A 17,067-nucleotide genomic window follows, 5' to 3' on the forward strand; every position below is an offset into this window, starting at 1 on the left:
TTCTCTCTCTCTCCCCTCTCTTTGTATTTTCTCGCTCTTCCTGTTCCCTACTATCTCTCTCTTCTCTTCCTCTCAATTCAACTTTTTCTCTTCCTCTCCTACCCTCTCTCCCTTTCTTTCTCTCTCATATTTTCTCACCTCTCTCTTTCCCACTTTCTCTCTACTTCTCCTACTCTCTCTCCCTCTCCTACTATCTCTCTCCCTCTCCTACTATCTCTTCCTCTACTACTATCTCTCCCTCTCCTACTCTCTCTCCATCTCCTACTCTCTCTCCAACTTAATCTCTTATCTCTCTCTTTCTTCATCTTTGCCCGTCTCACTCCCACTTTCTCTCTCTTACTTTCTATCCCTCTCTTCCTCTACCCTCACCCTATCTCTCTCCCACATTTTCTTTCCCTCTTCCCCTCCAGCCTTCTCTTACAAACTCCCCCTTTCTCTACCTTTCCCACTTCTCTCTCCCTTTCCCATTTTCGCTCTCTTTCACTCCCTCTTCTCTCCCACTTTTTCTCTCCCTCTCCTCTTCTCTCTCCCACTTTCTCTTTCTTTCTCTCTTTCTCTTCCTCTACCCCCACCCTCTCACTTTCAGTCTCTCATACACACACACACACACACACACACACACACACACACACACACACACACACACACACACACACACACACACACACACACACACACACACACACACACACACACACACACACACACACACACACACACACACACACACACACACACACACACACACACACACACACACACACACACACACACACACACACACACACACACACACACACACACACACACACACACACACACACACACGCGCGCGCGCGCACGAGCACGAGCGCACCCACTTATACACGAGCGCGCACACACACACAAACACTTTCACAAACGCATACATACACACACCCGCAACGTCCAACCAAATCACAAAAAGATAAAAATTGGTTCGTCAAACTAAAACTCGATACAGTTTTTCATTCACACAATCGCCACGCAAATATCCCTCCCGAGATCCGTCCTCCAGAGCACGAGAGGGAAGAGGCGGCTTTTTTAATTCGCCGGGAGTTAAAGGTTCCGTCCTCCTCCTCCTCCTCTTCCACAAGCACGCGAGCCACACTTCCTCTGACAAGGATGCTCCGGGTTCCGTTCTCCGTGCAGAACCGGAGAACCACTTTTCTTCCTGCACAAAACTTACCTTGCCAAAGGTCCTAAGTTTTCAGCAGCACTGCGGAACACCAACTCACAGCCACGAAATTATTTTATTTTGACTTGTCAAAACGTGAATCGCAATTTTAGAACTAAAAAAAATACTAAAATTTAGGAATTTTTAAGAATTACTTCAGTGTTCTAAAAAAATCCTAAATTTTAGGAAGAAAAAAATACTAATTTTTAGGTATAATTTGACAAGCTAGAACATAAGTTCAAAAAATACTAAAAATTAGGAATTTATACCTAATGTCCGTTTTGCGTGTAGACATTTTCCCTTCAACTTCCATTTGTCACCCAATTGATACCGAAAATAGCATCAGACAGATTGGTGCGCACCGCGCGTTGCCTACCTTCCAGGCGCCCCGAATGCAACAGCAGAGAGGAGGTGATGGGTTCAACTTGTTGTACATGACACAAACCGTTTGACACTGCTGCAGTGGGACCAAGTTCAGTTGCAACCGATACCGGGTATAGCACGGTTTCGATATGGTGCCAAAAACGAAACCAATCATTTGGACAGCTTGAGAAAAAAAATGCCTGTACACAAAGTGAAAAAATGGTCGCTGTCTATTTTAATGGTCGTCCCAAACACTTGTTCCCGATCAACGTTTGAACATTTAGTGTTGGCACTGCGCTGGCTGTTTTTGCCAATCAACTGAATCTGCTGGATTTTTTTTTGTGAAGTTTGTAGGTTTGAAGAGGGCGTTATACACGTTATTTTTTTAATCCGAGCTGACTGACCTATTTTGAAAAGGTTGAGGAAAAAGTAAAGGTTGAACAGGGGGTCGTCCCCCGTTGCATCCTTGGTCAAAGTTACAAGTTTTAAATTAGATTGCAATGCAGTTGAAACACAGGCAAATAGACGAAGAACATATTTAAAACAATCGATGAACATTTAATTACGTTTTCGGCCAACAGATTGCGCTAGTGTCTAACATATAAAAAATATTTTAGTTTGAAGTTCACCTGTCTGTGGTGAAAACTCACGGAGCTTTCTTGTGCCCTTCGGGGGAGTTGGACGGAGACAGGGCAGGAAATAACGTACTTTTAATGATTTCTCCCTTCAGAGAATAGTGTGGAGAACAAGTTACATGCAAATCTAGTTAGTTGAGTGACGAGGCAGATCGCAACGGTTTCCTTTCGTCAGTAATGAAATTTGTTACGCAAAACTAAACCCAATCAACGCAAAAGAAAAAAAATAGACAAACGTTAGTTAGAAGAGGGTTAATGAAGGTTAGAGGAGCAAAAACAAGTTTTTTCGTCTTATAAATGACTAATCCAAATCAACTGCACAACAAAAACGGAAAGCTACACGCTAAATGAAAACTCAGCAAAAAGTAAATCGCAGATAAAAAAAGCAAATTTTCTCGTTTATTGACGCAACCAATCTAGGTTTTTTCCCCCATCTGCCTAGGATAACATATGGCAGCAGAAGGGAGGCCACACGTGTTATGCGTGATAGTGTGAATTTAGGAGCCAGACAGTTTTTGACGCTAGATGGCGGTGTCGATTGGAAGGGGGCACATACGTGTTTCGACTGCTGAGAGATATTGCTTCTTGGGAGATACCAGTGGAGCTAGCCAGACGGAGCATGGAGTCTTGGATGGCAACACTGGTACGTTTACTCGGAAAAGTACGTGAATTTGGTTTGAGAGAAAATCATCGCATGGGTAAGTCGAACGTAAATCATACCAATTAGCGGAGATGGGATATCTTGAATTCTTTTCTTTTTAATTGAATAAAAAAAATCAAATAAATAAAAAATCTTTAAAACAATGTTCAAATTTAGATTGAGACAATCAAAAATTTAAGTTTAGGCAAAATTCCGTTTATAAATAAATTAAATTAATAAATATTCCGGGATAATATTTGCCGAATTACGTGAACTTTGATTTAATGCTTGAACATTTTCGGAGGTCCTAAAATATCCTAAATGGTCACTTTTTGACTGGTTCTTTTCGAAGAAACTTTAAAATGGATTGTAGGCTAAAAATTTGGTCAAATCCAAGAAATTTGATGTGTCGCATAACCATTTCATCTCGGGTATAAGACATAGCTTCTTTGGAACCAGTATCCGGAACATCCTTAATGGCCACTATTTGACGGTTTTTTTTCTAAAAAATACTTTAAAATGGATTACAAATTATGAATTTGATCAATTCCAAGAAGTTTGATGTGTCGCAGGGCAATATTTTGACTGGATCTTTCAAGGACCCTTGAAATGGGTTAACAAGTAGAATTTGGTTGATCGTAGGATGTTTCATGCGTCACTTGTTCATTTTGAGTGGTTCTAAGAAGTGACCCCAAATAATTCTTTTTTTATCAAGCTTTGTATTGCGGAAGTAAAAGTTCGGTCGATTCCAAGAAGTTTGATGTGTCGCATAACCATTTTAAACCAGTTGTAAGACAACTTTGGTTTCTTTGGAACCGGTATCCGGAATGTCTTCTGAAAAAAAAAAAATGAAAGCGCGAAGGGAGAATAAATTTTAAAAAACTAATCACTGCCACTAATTCCGGTACAAATTCGTGATTTGGAGGGTTGGGTGGGGCTACTGGGGCACAAAAATCTAAACTAGAGAAAAAAACAAAAGCACTTTCTATTAGCCGCGGGTTTCAAAAAACGAATTCCAAAACTAGCAGCGTACCTCCAACCTCTGTCGAATCTGTGTCTGTGGCCAACAGGGTGCGCGAGCGTAAAGATGAGCGAGCGAGGCAGAGATTTACGAAATGTACGCGAAAAGACACATAGAGAGAGAAAATGCAGCACAAAGAGAATAAAAAAACAAAAACAAAGCGTGAGCGATTTTTTTGGCGTACACCCAAACGACGAAGCTCTGACCGATTTCGTCTCATCTCGTTTGAGTGTGTGAGTGCCTGACAGAGAGTAGCAAGCGGTGCGCGCGTGATACGTGCCGCGAACGTATGAGCGAGAGTGCGTGCAATGAGAGGTGTGATAAATGAGCATGAGTGGCACGGCGATGATGATGATGAGTGGTACGCCGAAAGTAGGTCACGTTTCCATGATGACGCGGCACGTTTGTTTAATTTGTTTATGGGTGCCTTAATTTTGCCGATTTTCCGGCCTCGTGGTGAAGAATTGCGTCCGTTTTTGTCACGTGGTGATGATGATGGCACAATTCGGAGTAGAGTGGCTAATGGACGACAAGCGTTCAGGGATCAACGGGGAGTGCCTATTACGAGCGACACCATGTTGATACCCGCCATAAATCAAAGTTTATGAACCGGAAGTCGGTGGACGCTGGACGAAGATACGAAGAAGAGCACTGATTGATAATGGAGGTCAGTTGTTGATGTCACCCTGTGGACTTTTCCTCGTTCATCATAGATTCAATTTCGAAAAGCGCTCGAACTTTAAAGAAACGAACTTGAAACTGTTCCATTTCCGATGAAGAATTCTCTGAAACTGCTTCAATTTCCGCATCCAGCTAGTCATTCAATTAGACGCAGCTGCTCTAATGAAATTGTCACGCCGTTTCGAGCAGCCAAGTGGATGGAAAAATCTCAACTAAGGTAACAAATAGAGGTAGAGAGATGAAAAAACTAGAAGAAGTGGCTGGAATGTCAACAGCTCTCGTGTAACACGCGAGTTGGAGTCGTCCATAAGTTCCTGTTTGCGAGGAGAGGTCGTAGATTCTACCCCAACTAAGGAGTCTGTAGAGCTTTAGGGAAGAGCAGTTCTCTAGGATTTCGGTCATTCGATTTTTTTTGTATTTTTTAATCCGACTGAAACTTTTTTGGTGCCTTCGGTATGCCCAAAGAAGCCATTTTGCATCATTAGTTTGTCCATATAATTTTCCATACAAATTCGGCAGCTGTCCATACAAAAATGATGTATGAAAATTCAAAAATCTGTATCTTTTGAAGGAATTTTTTGATCGATTTGGTGTCTTCGGCAAAGTTGTAGGTATGGATACGGACTACACTGGAAAAAAATAATACACGGTAAAAAAAATTTGGTGATTTTTTTATTTAACTTTTTATCACTAAAACTTGATTTACAAAAAAACACTATTTTTAATTTTTTTTATTTTTTGATATGTTTTAGAAGGCATAAAATGCCAACTTTTCAGAAATTTCCAGGTTGTGCAAAAAATCACTGACCGAGTTATGAATTTTTTAATCAATACTGATTTTTTCAAAAAATCGAAATTTTGGTCGTAAAAATTTTTCAACTTCATTTTTCGATGTAAAATCAAATTTGCAATCAAAAAGTACTTTACTGAAATTTTGATAAAGTGCACCGTTTTCAAGTTATAGCCATATTTAAGTGACTTTTTTGAAAATAGTCGCAGTTTTTCATTTTTTTAAATTAGTGCACATGTTTGCCCAGTTTTGAAAAAAATATTTTTGAAAAGCTGAGAAAATTCTCTATATTTTGCTTATTTGGACTTTGTTGATACGACCTTTAGTTGCTGAGATATTGCAATGCAAAGGTTTAAAAACAGGAAAATTGATGTTTTCTAAGTTTCACCCAAACAACCCACCATTTTCTATCGTCAATATCTCAGCAACTAATGGTCCGATTTTCAATGTTAATATATGAAACATTTGTGAAATTTTCCGATCTCTTCGAAAAAAATATTTTTGGAATTTTCAAATCAAGACTAACATTTCACAAAGGCCAAACATTCAATATTACGCCCTTTTAAAATTTTTGTCTTGATTTGAAAATTCCAAAAATATTTTTTTCGAAAAGATCGGAAAATTTCACAATTGTTTCATATATTAACATTGAAAATCGGACCATTAGTTGCTGAGATATTGACGATAGAAAATGGTGGGTTGTTTGGGTGAAACTTAGAAAACATCAATTTTCCTGTTTTTAAACCTTTGCATTGCAATATCTCAGCAACTAAAGGTCGTATCAACATAGTCCGAATAAGCAAAATATAGAGAATTTTCTCAGCTTTTCAAAAATATTTTTTTCAAAACTGGGCAAACATGTGCACTAATTTAAAAAAATGAAAAACTGCGACTATTTTCAAAAAAGTCACTTAAATATGGCTATAACTTGAAAACGGTGCACTTTATCAAAATTTTAGTAAAGTACTTTTTGATTGCAAATTTGATTTTACATCGAAAAATGAAGTTGAAAAATTTTTACGACCAAAATTTCGATTTTTTGAAAAAATCAGTATTGATTAAAAAATTCATAACTCGGTCAAAGATTTTTTGCCCATTCTGGAAATTTCTGAAAAGTTGGCATTTTATGTCTTCTAAAACATATCAAAAAATAAAAAAAATTAAAAATAGTGTTTTTTTGTAAATCAAGTTTTAGTGATAAAAAGTTAAATAAAAAAATCACCAAATTTTTTTTTACCGTGTATTATTTTTTCCAGTGTAGTCCGTATCCATACCTACAACTTTGCCGAAGACACCAAATCGATCAAAAAATTCCTTCAAAAGATACAGATTTTTGAATTTTCATACATCATTTTTGTATGGACAGCTGCCGAATTTGTATGGAAAATTATATGGACAAACTAATGATGCAAAATGGCTTCTTTGGGCATACCGAAGGCACCAAAAAAGTTTCAGCCGGATTAAAAAATACAAAAATTAAAATTGAAGAAAAAAGACCGATTTCGTAGAGAATTGCTCGGAAGCGAAATTGAAATGGTTTGAGAGAACTGTCGTTAAGACTAACTAATCGTAAATCATTTTTAATTCTTGTACAAAAGGATTTGAGTTTTCCGAGATAGATTTTTGTACATTTTTCACGAATTTGGAATTTGTAACAACCTCAACCTCCAACCATCTTGGTTGTTTTGACAGCTCTCTCGAACTCAACTTGAGGCTCCTCAACACTAAAACCAAGTTCTGAATAAGCGCGCGCTCTTCACAGTGCCATACTTGCATCCACTTTCAATTTTCAAAACTGCATGCCGTCGTTGTCACTTGAATGTGAGTTGTGCAGGATTCTGCATGTTAGTTCGTGTGCCACCATCATCGTACTTTTTTCCCCCCTCTTGGAATGGCTTCGACAGAAAATATGACCCGGGTCGTTCTTTCTGCCTTTGTGCCAACAGTTAACCTTTGGGACTTGTGGCAGTAGGTAGTTTGGGGGGAGAATTTACCGATGGAACAGACAAGCAGACAAAAATGGACTTGGAGCAAAAGTTATAGCAAAACAATGCAAAAGGGCCGTAGAAAATTTGTAAACAAAGAGTGTATCATGCTCACGCTATTTATGTTTTTAATTCAGTACTTTAGAGCCGATTTAAATTTGTGATATTATTGTTTACACCGACAAAACTTATATTTCTGAGTACAATGACCCTTTATATGACCGCAAAGGATTTGAAACGAATTATGACGCGAAACGTCATAAAACTCTATCGAAACGTCTGACAGCTGTCAAAAGCACGAAACCAGTGAATCGACGAACAAATACAAATGGGTCTAAATGTAAACATAAGTATAACAACCTAATTTGACGTTTGAGTGCTATTCAATTCGAAGATTTTTTTTAATTAGCAAGAATTCGTTAGGCCGTGAGCGTGCCCATGAACAGATCTGGAGGTTTTTTTTTAAAACCACCTTGAGTCAGTTTTGAGTATTATAAACACCCAAAAAGCAAAAACTGAAAATTTGGTTTATTGGACCTTTTAAAAAAACTCCAGAGATTGTTCAGTGGTTGATAATATTTTGAGCGTTTGGCAGCGATTCTCTTGGATGAGATAAATTTCGCTTATGGAGAATGATTATTGAGATAATTCTATCGCTAATACACAAAAGGAACAATTCAAAAAGAACTCTGGCATCTTTTTTGTTTTTTTTTTATCCAAAATAATAGCTCCAGAATACCATTTCTGTCTGCTTGTTTGTGACCGGCCAGAATTTCCAGCAGTCAAGAGAGTCAATTTCGAAGCCGGAAAAATCCCTGTCACCATCGTTCCCGCCAAACAGATTGCACTTCAACTGTGCTCCGTGGACCGGAAGTGAAGTGTCCCACCCGGAATATAGCAATTCGTTACTCTTGAAAACCCTGATACTCACTCTTCCTGGCTAGGATGGTGCCGCACGATGTGAATGATCCGGCCAGGCGGATACAGCGGATGGTGGAGCGTTAGGGCGATTGAGTTGTCGTTCGGATGGACCGTGCTCTGGCGGGCACTGTTCCGGTCCTGCTCGTACCGCTGGACGTTCTCGTCCTTGGTGGACATTTCCGTCACGGAGGTGGGCTCCGGACCGCAGCAGCAGCAGATTACGGAGCAGGCGATCGTTTTCCACTTTGGATCTATGGAGCGCTGGATGGCGTTGATGAGGTCCGCCCGGAGGGCTTCCATCTGGTGGAGGCCGATCCGGGGAACGACGTCTTTGCCGACCACGACGGAAGTGATGAAGGATTTGCTGTACTCTACTGCGGGCATGCTGGTGGGAAGAGAACAATGACAAAGGTTAGCGAAAGTGACAGATGGGGACGGGTGGAATTCTCCTCTACCTCAGCAGACCCCCTGGCGGCGAGTAGCTGTAACAGTGCAGGTCGTCGTACTCTTGCTTCATCAGGATCGCCAAGATGGCGGCGGTTCCGGCGCCGAGCGAGTGCCCAACAAGCACGAGGCCAAAGTTTTGCGTCCCCCGGGCTGGATTGTGGTTCATGGCCCGCTGGATGAGATTCTCCTCTTCGAGTTTGTTTTTGATATAGATCGCCGCCTGGACCATGCCCTTGTGGCCAAGCCAGTCCTCCCGCGGGGGGTTCAACGGCAGACAGTCACCCTCGGCGTTCAGATCGGTCAGCACGTCCTTCATGCTGAGCGTCCCCCGGATGCTGACCACGATCTTGCTATAGTTGTAGTCTACAGCGACGAAGAACGGAGTCTCGCCAATGTCTACGTGATAGGTGGCGTAGATCACTTCGACCTGCAAACACAATTCATAAACATAACATAAAAGCTGACTCAGGAAACGCTCTCTTAGTACTAACCTCCCCAACCGACAGCATCTTCTTGAGGGCGGCGTAATTGCACAGGCAGCAGTTGTCCTCGACCACGTCGGTTCCGGACTTGCGGCGGCAGCACGACAAACAGCAGGTCAGTTCCGAGCCGAGCTGGCAGACCCCGGTCTGCGAGTGCGTCATCAGGAACATGGGCCACCCGTAGGCGCCCTGGGCAAAGTACATGTACCGGATTACGGTCTGTGGTGAAAAGTCGGTAAGGTAGATGGGATTAGTATGGGTATGTTAAGAGTATGGAAAGTAGCGCAGTACCTGGAAGTGGTCGTAATCCTTGGAATCGTTAAGTGCTAGGAACTGAGTATTGGCGGTAACCGGAACCCCGGAAAGGAACTCGTAGGTGCCGTTTTTGCGCTGAAATAGAAAATTCTTTAGTGTGAATAATGTAAACAAGATGTCAAACAACCAACCTGTCTCACGACCGCGTCCCGTTCCAGTTTCTGGAACTTCCTTAGCAGCACCAGCCCGGCCACCACGTCCGACGGAACGACGTCCAGATCGCGGAAGAAGTCGCTCAACAGGCGGGCAATATCGGTGAACGAGTTCCGGCTGCGGTCGCTGTTGCCCATGCAGCAAAACAGCAACCGACACCGGTGATCCCAGCTGTCCTGGTACGCCCGGATCACCTTCCGTTGGCGCCAATTCCGACTCCGGCTACCGCTTCGTTTGTAGTTAAAGCGGGACTCCGATTCCCGCATCGACCGTTGATACTTCTTCATTTTGACCCAGGATCGACCGGCCGGGTCAAACGTGCACCAGATCGTGGTGACCATGCTGAAGATCACCAATAGATTGCAGATGATGACCGCCACGATGGTCTCCTTGGGCTCCTGGATGGGACACTCGAAGTAGTGGTCCTTGAGCCACACGATGCCCAGACACAGCCAGGTGAGGTCCACCAGCATGACCAGGATGCGGGTATACAGAAGGTAGGGCATGGCCACCCGTGGACCCGTGTCCAGGATGCTGCCCCGCATCGACACGATGCAGATGGCCACCTCGAGCAGGATGCTTACTGGAGGGGGAACAACTGGTTAAATTTTGTTGTCGTGAAATAAAGCAAGTTATACTTACATCCCAGGATCCCGAGGTAGCCAAGTTGGAAGTACCACAGCAGTTCTATGCAGCGCACCGTCCGGTCGTACTGGAACACTCCGGTGACCACTCCGAGCACTGTGAGCCTGGAAGAAACGAGATAAGAAATACTGATTAGAGAAATCCCGTTAATTTTGCGCTGTGGTTAAGGTTAACGAAGGGATGTCCTGATTCAATTAACCCGGTTTAAAGGGTGAACCCTCAAAGGGATCATCAAAACTTCCATAAAATTAAAAGCTCAGCCTATTTTCTCCTTGGGATGATCCCGCAGGTATTAAAAGCCAACAGCCCAACAACCGTTATTATCCACCATCATGGTCCCAGGCATCGATGGATTCGACAGTTATTTGCATATATATTTTGGCTGAGATGGTTCCCCGGCCTATCTCCGGGCAATTATTCCCACACCAAGGAACCGAGGAAATGTTTGCCTGGAGCGTGTGGTCTGGGAAACTTTTTCGGAAAATTAAACAAAACCCAAGTTTGGTCCGCTACCATCTTTTGCGGAAGGGTTGCTACCAAAATTTGGTTGTGGATTAATGAACAGTAAAATTCTTTTTTTTTTCTAGTAATTTTTTTTTGTAATTTAGATATAATAAACGTTAAAATGCAAGCTTAGCTCCCAACAAACAAAAACAAAACTTACAACGTATGTTGGTATTGCCACATCTTTCTTCCCTGTAGATTCAGAATTGTGTTGTTTTTAACACTCCGTTTGGCGAGTTTGGCTTAACCTACTTTAACGAATCATCTCTGCGGTAAAATTTACGCAGTAGGCCTGGCCGCTTTGACGATTGTGATTTTCCAACGTATTGCAATGCACTGGCGCACTACAAATGTTAATAAACTGAGGTGGTCATGATCTTGTCACACTTCGCTTTCTGATACTTTGGGAAAAACGCGTTTCAATGTTTGAATTCGAATAGGGTATATGGCCCTATTTTGGACCTACTATGCAAAGCGTCAACACATTTCGCATGGTTCTCAGGAACAGTCTAACTAATTTGGCTCGTTTCAGGATTGTTTTGTGCCTTAATTTATGCTTAACAAAGTGTACTTTTGAAAATTGAAAATAATTTAACCATTTCATTGTAATAAGCATTTCAAGTAAAACATTTTTTGGATACTTTTTGGACTTAGAATGTATTTTGGAAACATCGTTGAACCTATTTTGGACCCACCCTCTGATTGGTTGAAATTTTGACAACTTGAATTGCGGCGTGCGGCGTCAAAACGCACACTTACAAAAGCTCGGGTTGATAAACCAAAGGGCCTATCCACGATTTAAATTGGAAAATATTTATTTCAGAATTTAAATAATTATTTTAAAATAATGGATTTGAATTTGAAAACGTGTTTTAATTATATTGAATGGAAAACTCACGCAACCTTAGCAAGTCGCTGTCCTATTTTCTTATTTGCGTATTCTTCCGACTAAATGTTCAAGCATTAGAACATAGAAAAGGGTTGAGACCAAGGGTCCTGATTTTCGGTTCAATGAACAGAAACCACTCACTCATCGCCTATCCAGTCGTCGCCTATTCTAACCCGCTTGCATTCATGAGCGAATGATACTCGCAAGCAGCCAGCGAGTGGCCCGAACTGTTCACTCAGCGAACAAATACATCGTGAAAATTTTTGCCTACTCCGTCGCTCGACGACACTCACACACTACCATGCTCAGCGAAGAGCCATTCTCACAAAATAACAGCGCGGCAGTCTTTTTGTCTTCACGCCCTCAGTTTGCCATCAATTTGATTTTTTCTTGGTGGAAGTTTCTTTGAATGGTGTCTATAATGTTATGAAATCAAAATAAATGCACAATTTAATTGATAACATTGATTTTAGGCAACCCAAATGAATGAGTATAACGCAACGCATCAGAGAAAAAATGTTTTCAGTTCAGAGTGATCGGTGACGTTCGGCCTGCCTGAGCCGTTCGGAGACTGAGCCGATCAGAGAGAGAAGGAGAGTAGAAGCGAGAGTGTTCGGGAGCGAATAGTGAGAAAGTGACAAACAGTAGGAATTCATCAGGGCAGTATCGCGTCGCCTGCTATTTGTGCTCGCGAATGGAGTGGTTGGTTTTGAACAATCAGGACCCTTGGTTGAGACGTTATTATTCGCAATAAAACCACCTCAACTTAAGTGGAATGAATGACAGAGATAATTAAAAAGCTACAAAGATTTTTTTTGTCTTCAGTTCTAAATTTTACGCAGAGCTGAAGTTCAAATATTATCTATTAAACATCAAGAAATTTTAAAGGGAGATTATAGCTTGTAACTTGGTGTGAAACTTTCACATCTGTTATGTTAAACTTTACAGTCGCTTGACAGAAAGTTTAACTACATGTTTCACTTTTAAAAAACAATGTAAGATTTGACAAGATTGCCTACCGTTCGGATCGGCTAGGAGGGGCGTAGTTTCAAAATTGATTATATTATAGGTGTTGAATAAATCATGTAACTAGTTATGTCTCAAATCATAAAATATATAAAAGTACAAAATTAGACTACATCCTCAAAGTTAACATCGCATTTACCTCCAATCTCCAATGCTACAATTTTTTTTCGAAGTTTTGTATTTTTCTAACAATTGCAATGATTTCATTTTATCTCTCCTTTCCGGAGCTTGCAGGAAACGATCCGGGATGGTCTGAAAGCTGCAATTTGCCCAACTAGCAACACTGCGAAGTGCACAAAGACTCAACTAGCTCTCCATTTATCGAAATTGTTTCACACACCTCTTCTTTCAAAATCTCTAAGATTGTTTTTTTCGAAATGATTTAAATTCCCACAAAAAAATTATAAATTTTCGAAGCTGGAGATACAGTTACACTTCAGAATAAAGAAAAATGAACAATAATCGATATATTTTGATCAAATTTATGGTTTATTTGTGTTTCTAATAAGATTGGCGCAGTAATCTAAAAGTGTAATTTATTATAAGCCAACGCTGTCCATTGTGTAAAAATACGTTATAAATACCTGTATTTTTAATTATATATATTAGGCTGGCAAGAAAAAATATTTTTTTTGGGAAATCTCTCCTTGGTTCAATTGTTTAGGCAATAATAAGTAACTGTGCCTATTTTGAGCCAAATCGGTTAAGGTTAACACTCAAACGCTCGGGTAGTCATTTGACCCCTATTTTTTTCTTAAAAATCTCATAACTTTTGGTAGAATTGACCAAATTGGATGCTTCCGGTTGCAAAAGATCCAGATTTGTCTATATTTTGAACTGTCAGATGGGGCACAAATATGGTCCACTGTTACCGGAGATATTCCGGATTCCGTTGGGGTACCTCGGCCATCCTATTTGGGGTTTTGGTCAATAGAACAAAAACCATTGCACAGAAAAATGCCGGAAATGATGCAAAACTTCAAGGCATCATTCTAATACATCATCCAGCAAAATTAATTGACATGGTTAAGTCCTACTGGGCACCGGAACCGGTTCCATTTGGGCACCTATCGACATCAGCTCAGTGAACCGTTTCCGGATGGAACCTGTTTCGTTGCCCGAAGGTCTTGGTCATGCCATTTATCTATGCAGGATGATGTATTCGAATGATGCCTTGAAGTTTTGCATCATTTCCGGCATTTTTCTGTGCAATGGTTTTTGTTCTATTGACCAAAACCCCAAATAGGAGGGCCGAGGTACCCCAACGGAATCCGGAATATCTCCGGTAACAGTGGACCATATTTGTGCCCCATCTGACAGTTCAAAATATAGACAAATCTGGATCTTTTGCAACCGGAAGCATTAAATTTGGTCAATTCTACCAAAAGTTATGAGATTTTTAAGAAAAAAAATAGGGGTCAAATGACTACCCGAGCGTTTGAGTGTTAAAATGTCGCTTTTTATCGTTGAAGTTTATATGGGGAAAATCGCAAAAATGTATTCAGAAAACATCATTTCAGTATTTTTGTGCCAGGTGGCGCGGGTCTCGCCCAAAATTGTCCAAGTGTGAGATCCTGTAGGAAATTCAATTCCCTGCAACTTTGTCGGAGGGTCCAAAACGATCCGAGTTGATCCTGATGAGTTATTAGCAATGCGATGAAAAGAAATCGGCTTATATACTTGAAACTGGGTATATAAGAAGTACATAAGAAAATAATTTAAAAAAAATCACCTAAAATCAGGATCATGTCGGATCGTTTTGCACCCTTCGGCAAAGTTGTAGTGAATTTAATTCCTACAAGAATCTTACGCTTGGACAATTTTGGGCAAGACCCGCGCCACCTGGCAGAAAAATACTGAAACGATGTTTTTCTGCATACATTTTTGCGTTTTCCCCATATAAACAACAACGATAAAAAGCGACCCTTAAACCTTAATACTTATTTTTGCCTAAGGAATCGAGTCAGAATTAGCAATGCGATGAAAAGAAATCGGCTTATATACTTGAAACTGGGTATATAAGAAGTACATAAGAAAATAATTTTAAAAAAATCACCTAAAATCAGGATCATCTCGGATCGTTTTGCACCCTTCGGCAAAGTTGTAGTGAATTTAATTCCTACAAGAATCTTACACTTGGACAATTTTGGGCAAGACCCGCGCCACCTGGCAGAAAAATACTGAAACGATGTTTTTCTGCATACATTTTTGCGTTTTCCCCATATAAACAACAACGATAAAAAGCGACCCTTAAACCTTAATACTTATTTTTGCCTAAGGAATCGAGTCAGAGGGTATCCCTGATGTCGATTTTTTTATTGTTTTCCAGTAGAGAGCATTTAAAAGACGTGCAGATGAAAATTCAAAGCATTTTTAAGTTTTATAATTCGTATATTTATCGAAAACTGATTGACTAGCGCTTAGGACCTTTTTAAAACTAACCCTAGGCCTAGATTTTTTTAAATAAATTCATACGACCTTATCGAAACCACTCTTGAGCAAGGTTGACAGCGCCTGTCACGGTGACAGCTGACGATTGAATGAACTAGGCCCTTTTGGTTTTTCAATCGTGTCCAGTTCAATTCCAGAAGGGTAGCCAGATTGCATTTTTGAAGCAAATATTAATTAACAGTCTGGACCCGAAGCCTGATTTTTCTGTTACATTCTTATTGGAATTCCATATAAACTGTAACAGGGATTGCAGGCACCGGGTCCTGACTATTAATAGGTGCAGCTAAATTGGTGAAAATAAGGCTGCGAGAAAAATATATCAACATCAGTTTAAATTTTAGGTCAGATTGCAATCAGTCTTAAAAATCATCCCTATCTTTATTATAAATTTGCATTTTTATCATTAAAAAATCATATTTTCATTGTTTCTGTTTATCATTTGCTTTTTAAAGCTTAGTTTTATTTGAAATAATTACAGTCGGAAAAACTAATCCAAATTATTAAGTAAAACTTGGCATTACATTTCAATTAAGTATCGAAATAAATTCATAAACAAAACTGGCAACACCTTGTTATACATGTATTGGTGATAGCCTTGAACTGAAGGAAAAGTAGCTCCAAAAACTGATCCAACGCGGCTGATTTGAAAATATATTTTCAATTGAGTTTTTTTAACTATAGATCAGTAATTTCAACGGTTTAGTGACTAAAAACATATAAGTATTAAATAAATAACACTTACATTACTCGGAAACCGGCTGAAAATAGCTTGATGCTAGTGAAAAACAGAAAGTTGTACAAGGTGTCCCGAGCCAAAAGTGATAAGCAACGAGGCCGAAATTATTGGACCTAATCGATGTGCTAGGAAAATTATAGGAAATGCGAGTGGCATTGGAAAAAGTGGCTGAAAAAGCGGAAATAATCAAAAATGTTAACATTTTTAGAAGAGGTAAGCTACAAAACGATCCTGCTTACACTTTCTGTTGGTTGGATTCAGTAAATTCGTACTTTAAAAGCCTGAACTACCCCGATTAATAAAAATAGGTCCAGAACAGGTACTAGGTCCAAAATAGGGTCATATACCCCAAACAAAAACTACGAACAAAAGCACGCAATGTAAACAATAACACGTTTTGTTTGGTTAATCTTTGTGTGCATTGTCCCACAAGTTAGGGGAGAAGGGGGTAAGACGGCCACCCGAAGGGTGAATTCTCATAAAATTAACACTACAGATTATGTTGATCTCCAATCAGGTAAATATTGTTCTACTAGTAGTCCATTAGGCTGGTACAAATTTTATTTAAAAGTATTAAAAAAAATCATGTCAAGGTTTAATTCAGATAATATTTATTTCTGAAGCATTCACAACTTGGAATATTGTTTCCTTATATGATGATCAGCAAAAATTACGCTATTATGGAATGAATATTAACTATTTAATTTTCTACAACCTATTCATCCAAATGTTCACCTCTTCACCTCTTTCGGCCAACATCAAAATTTAGATTTTTTTGACATTTTTGTTTACCTTGACCATATTGGAGGAAAATTGAATTGCTATAATAAAAAAATTTGAGAAGAATTTGTTCAAAAGTATTCGAGAAATTACAGTTTGAAGTTATAAATTTATGAAGCACGTGGGCTACCAATATGAATTTGACCCAAAGAATGCAACCATATTTCAAAACTCGCTTCAAATATTTTAAAAAAATGGTTGGAAATATTTTAAGTTAAGTAGCGCTAAAAATTAAATTTTTAAGGCAAATTCATTGATTATAATTATCTATGGATTCACAAGTTGAAAATACTTGTTCTGGAATAAGTTTGTCCAAACATTTAAGTAAATCAAAATTTTTGTAATTATCTGCTCTACAGCTTTGTAAAACATTATAACATTCTAAAAAATAACCCTGCAAAGTTAGAT

The 17,067-nt window shown here is 39.7% G+C and overlaps 1 protein-coding gene across 9 annotated transcripts in view; it reads right to left on the bottom strand.

Annotated features, from left to right (window-relative positions):
- LOC120430270 (diacylglycerol lipase-alpha) overlaps positions 1-17,067 on the bottom strand; it is a 193,441-nt gene that overhangs the window by 38,151 nt on the left and 138,223 nt on the right. For 8 of the 9 annotated variants that reach the window (XM_039595514.2, XM_039595459.2, XM_039595683.2 and 5 more), the window contains 7 exons: positions 10,271-10,377; positions 9,607-10,211; positions 9,452-9,550; positions 9,170-9,379; positions 8,687-9,105; positions 8,242-8,616; positions 3,867-3,890 (listed from right to left, as the gene is read on the bottom strand). In XM_039595514.2, coding sequence (XP_039451448.1) covers positions 3,867-3,890; positions 8,242-8,616; positions 8,687-9,105; positions 9,170-9,379; positions 9,452-9,550; positions 9,607-10,211; positions 10,271-10,377 — 1,839 coding nt within the window. The remainder of the gene's footprint in view (positions 1-3,866; positions 3,891-8,241; positions 8,617-8,686; positions 9,106-9,169; positions 9,380-9,451; positions 9,551-9,606; positions 10,212-10,270; positions 10,378-17,067) is intronic. The other variant, XM_039595736.2, reaches the window with a different exon arrangement.

Source organism: Culex pipiens, chromosome 1, assembly GCF_016801865.2.
Source record: "Culex pipiens pallens isolate TS chromosome 1, TS_CPP_V2, whole genome shotgun sequence".
Lineage (NCBI taxonomy): Eukaryota > Metazoa > Arthropoda > Insecta > Diptera > Culicidae > Culex > Culex pipiens.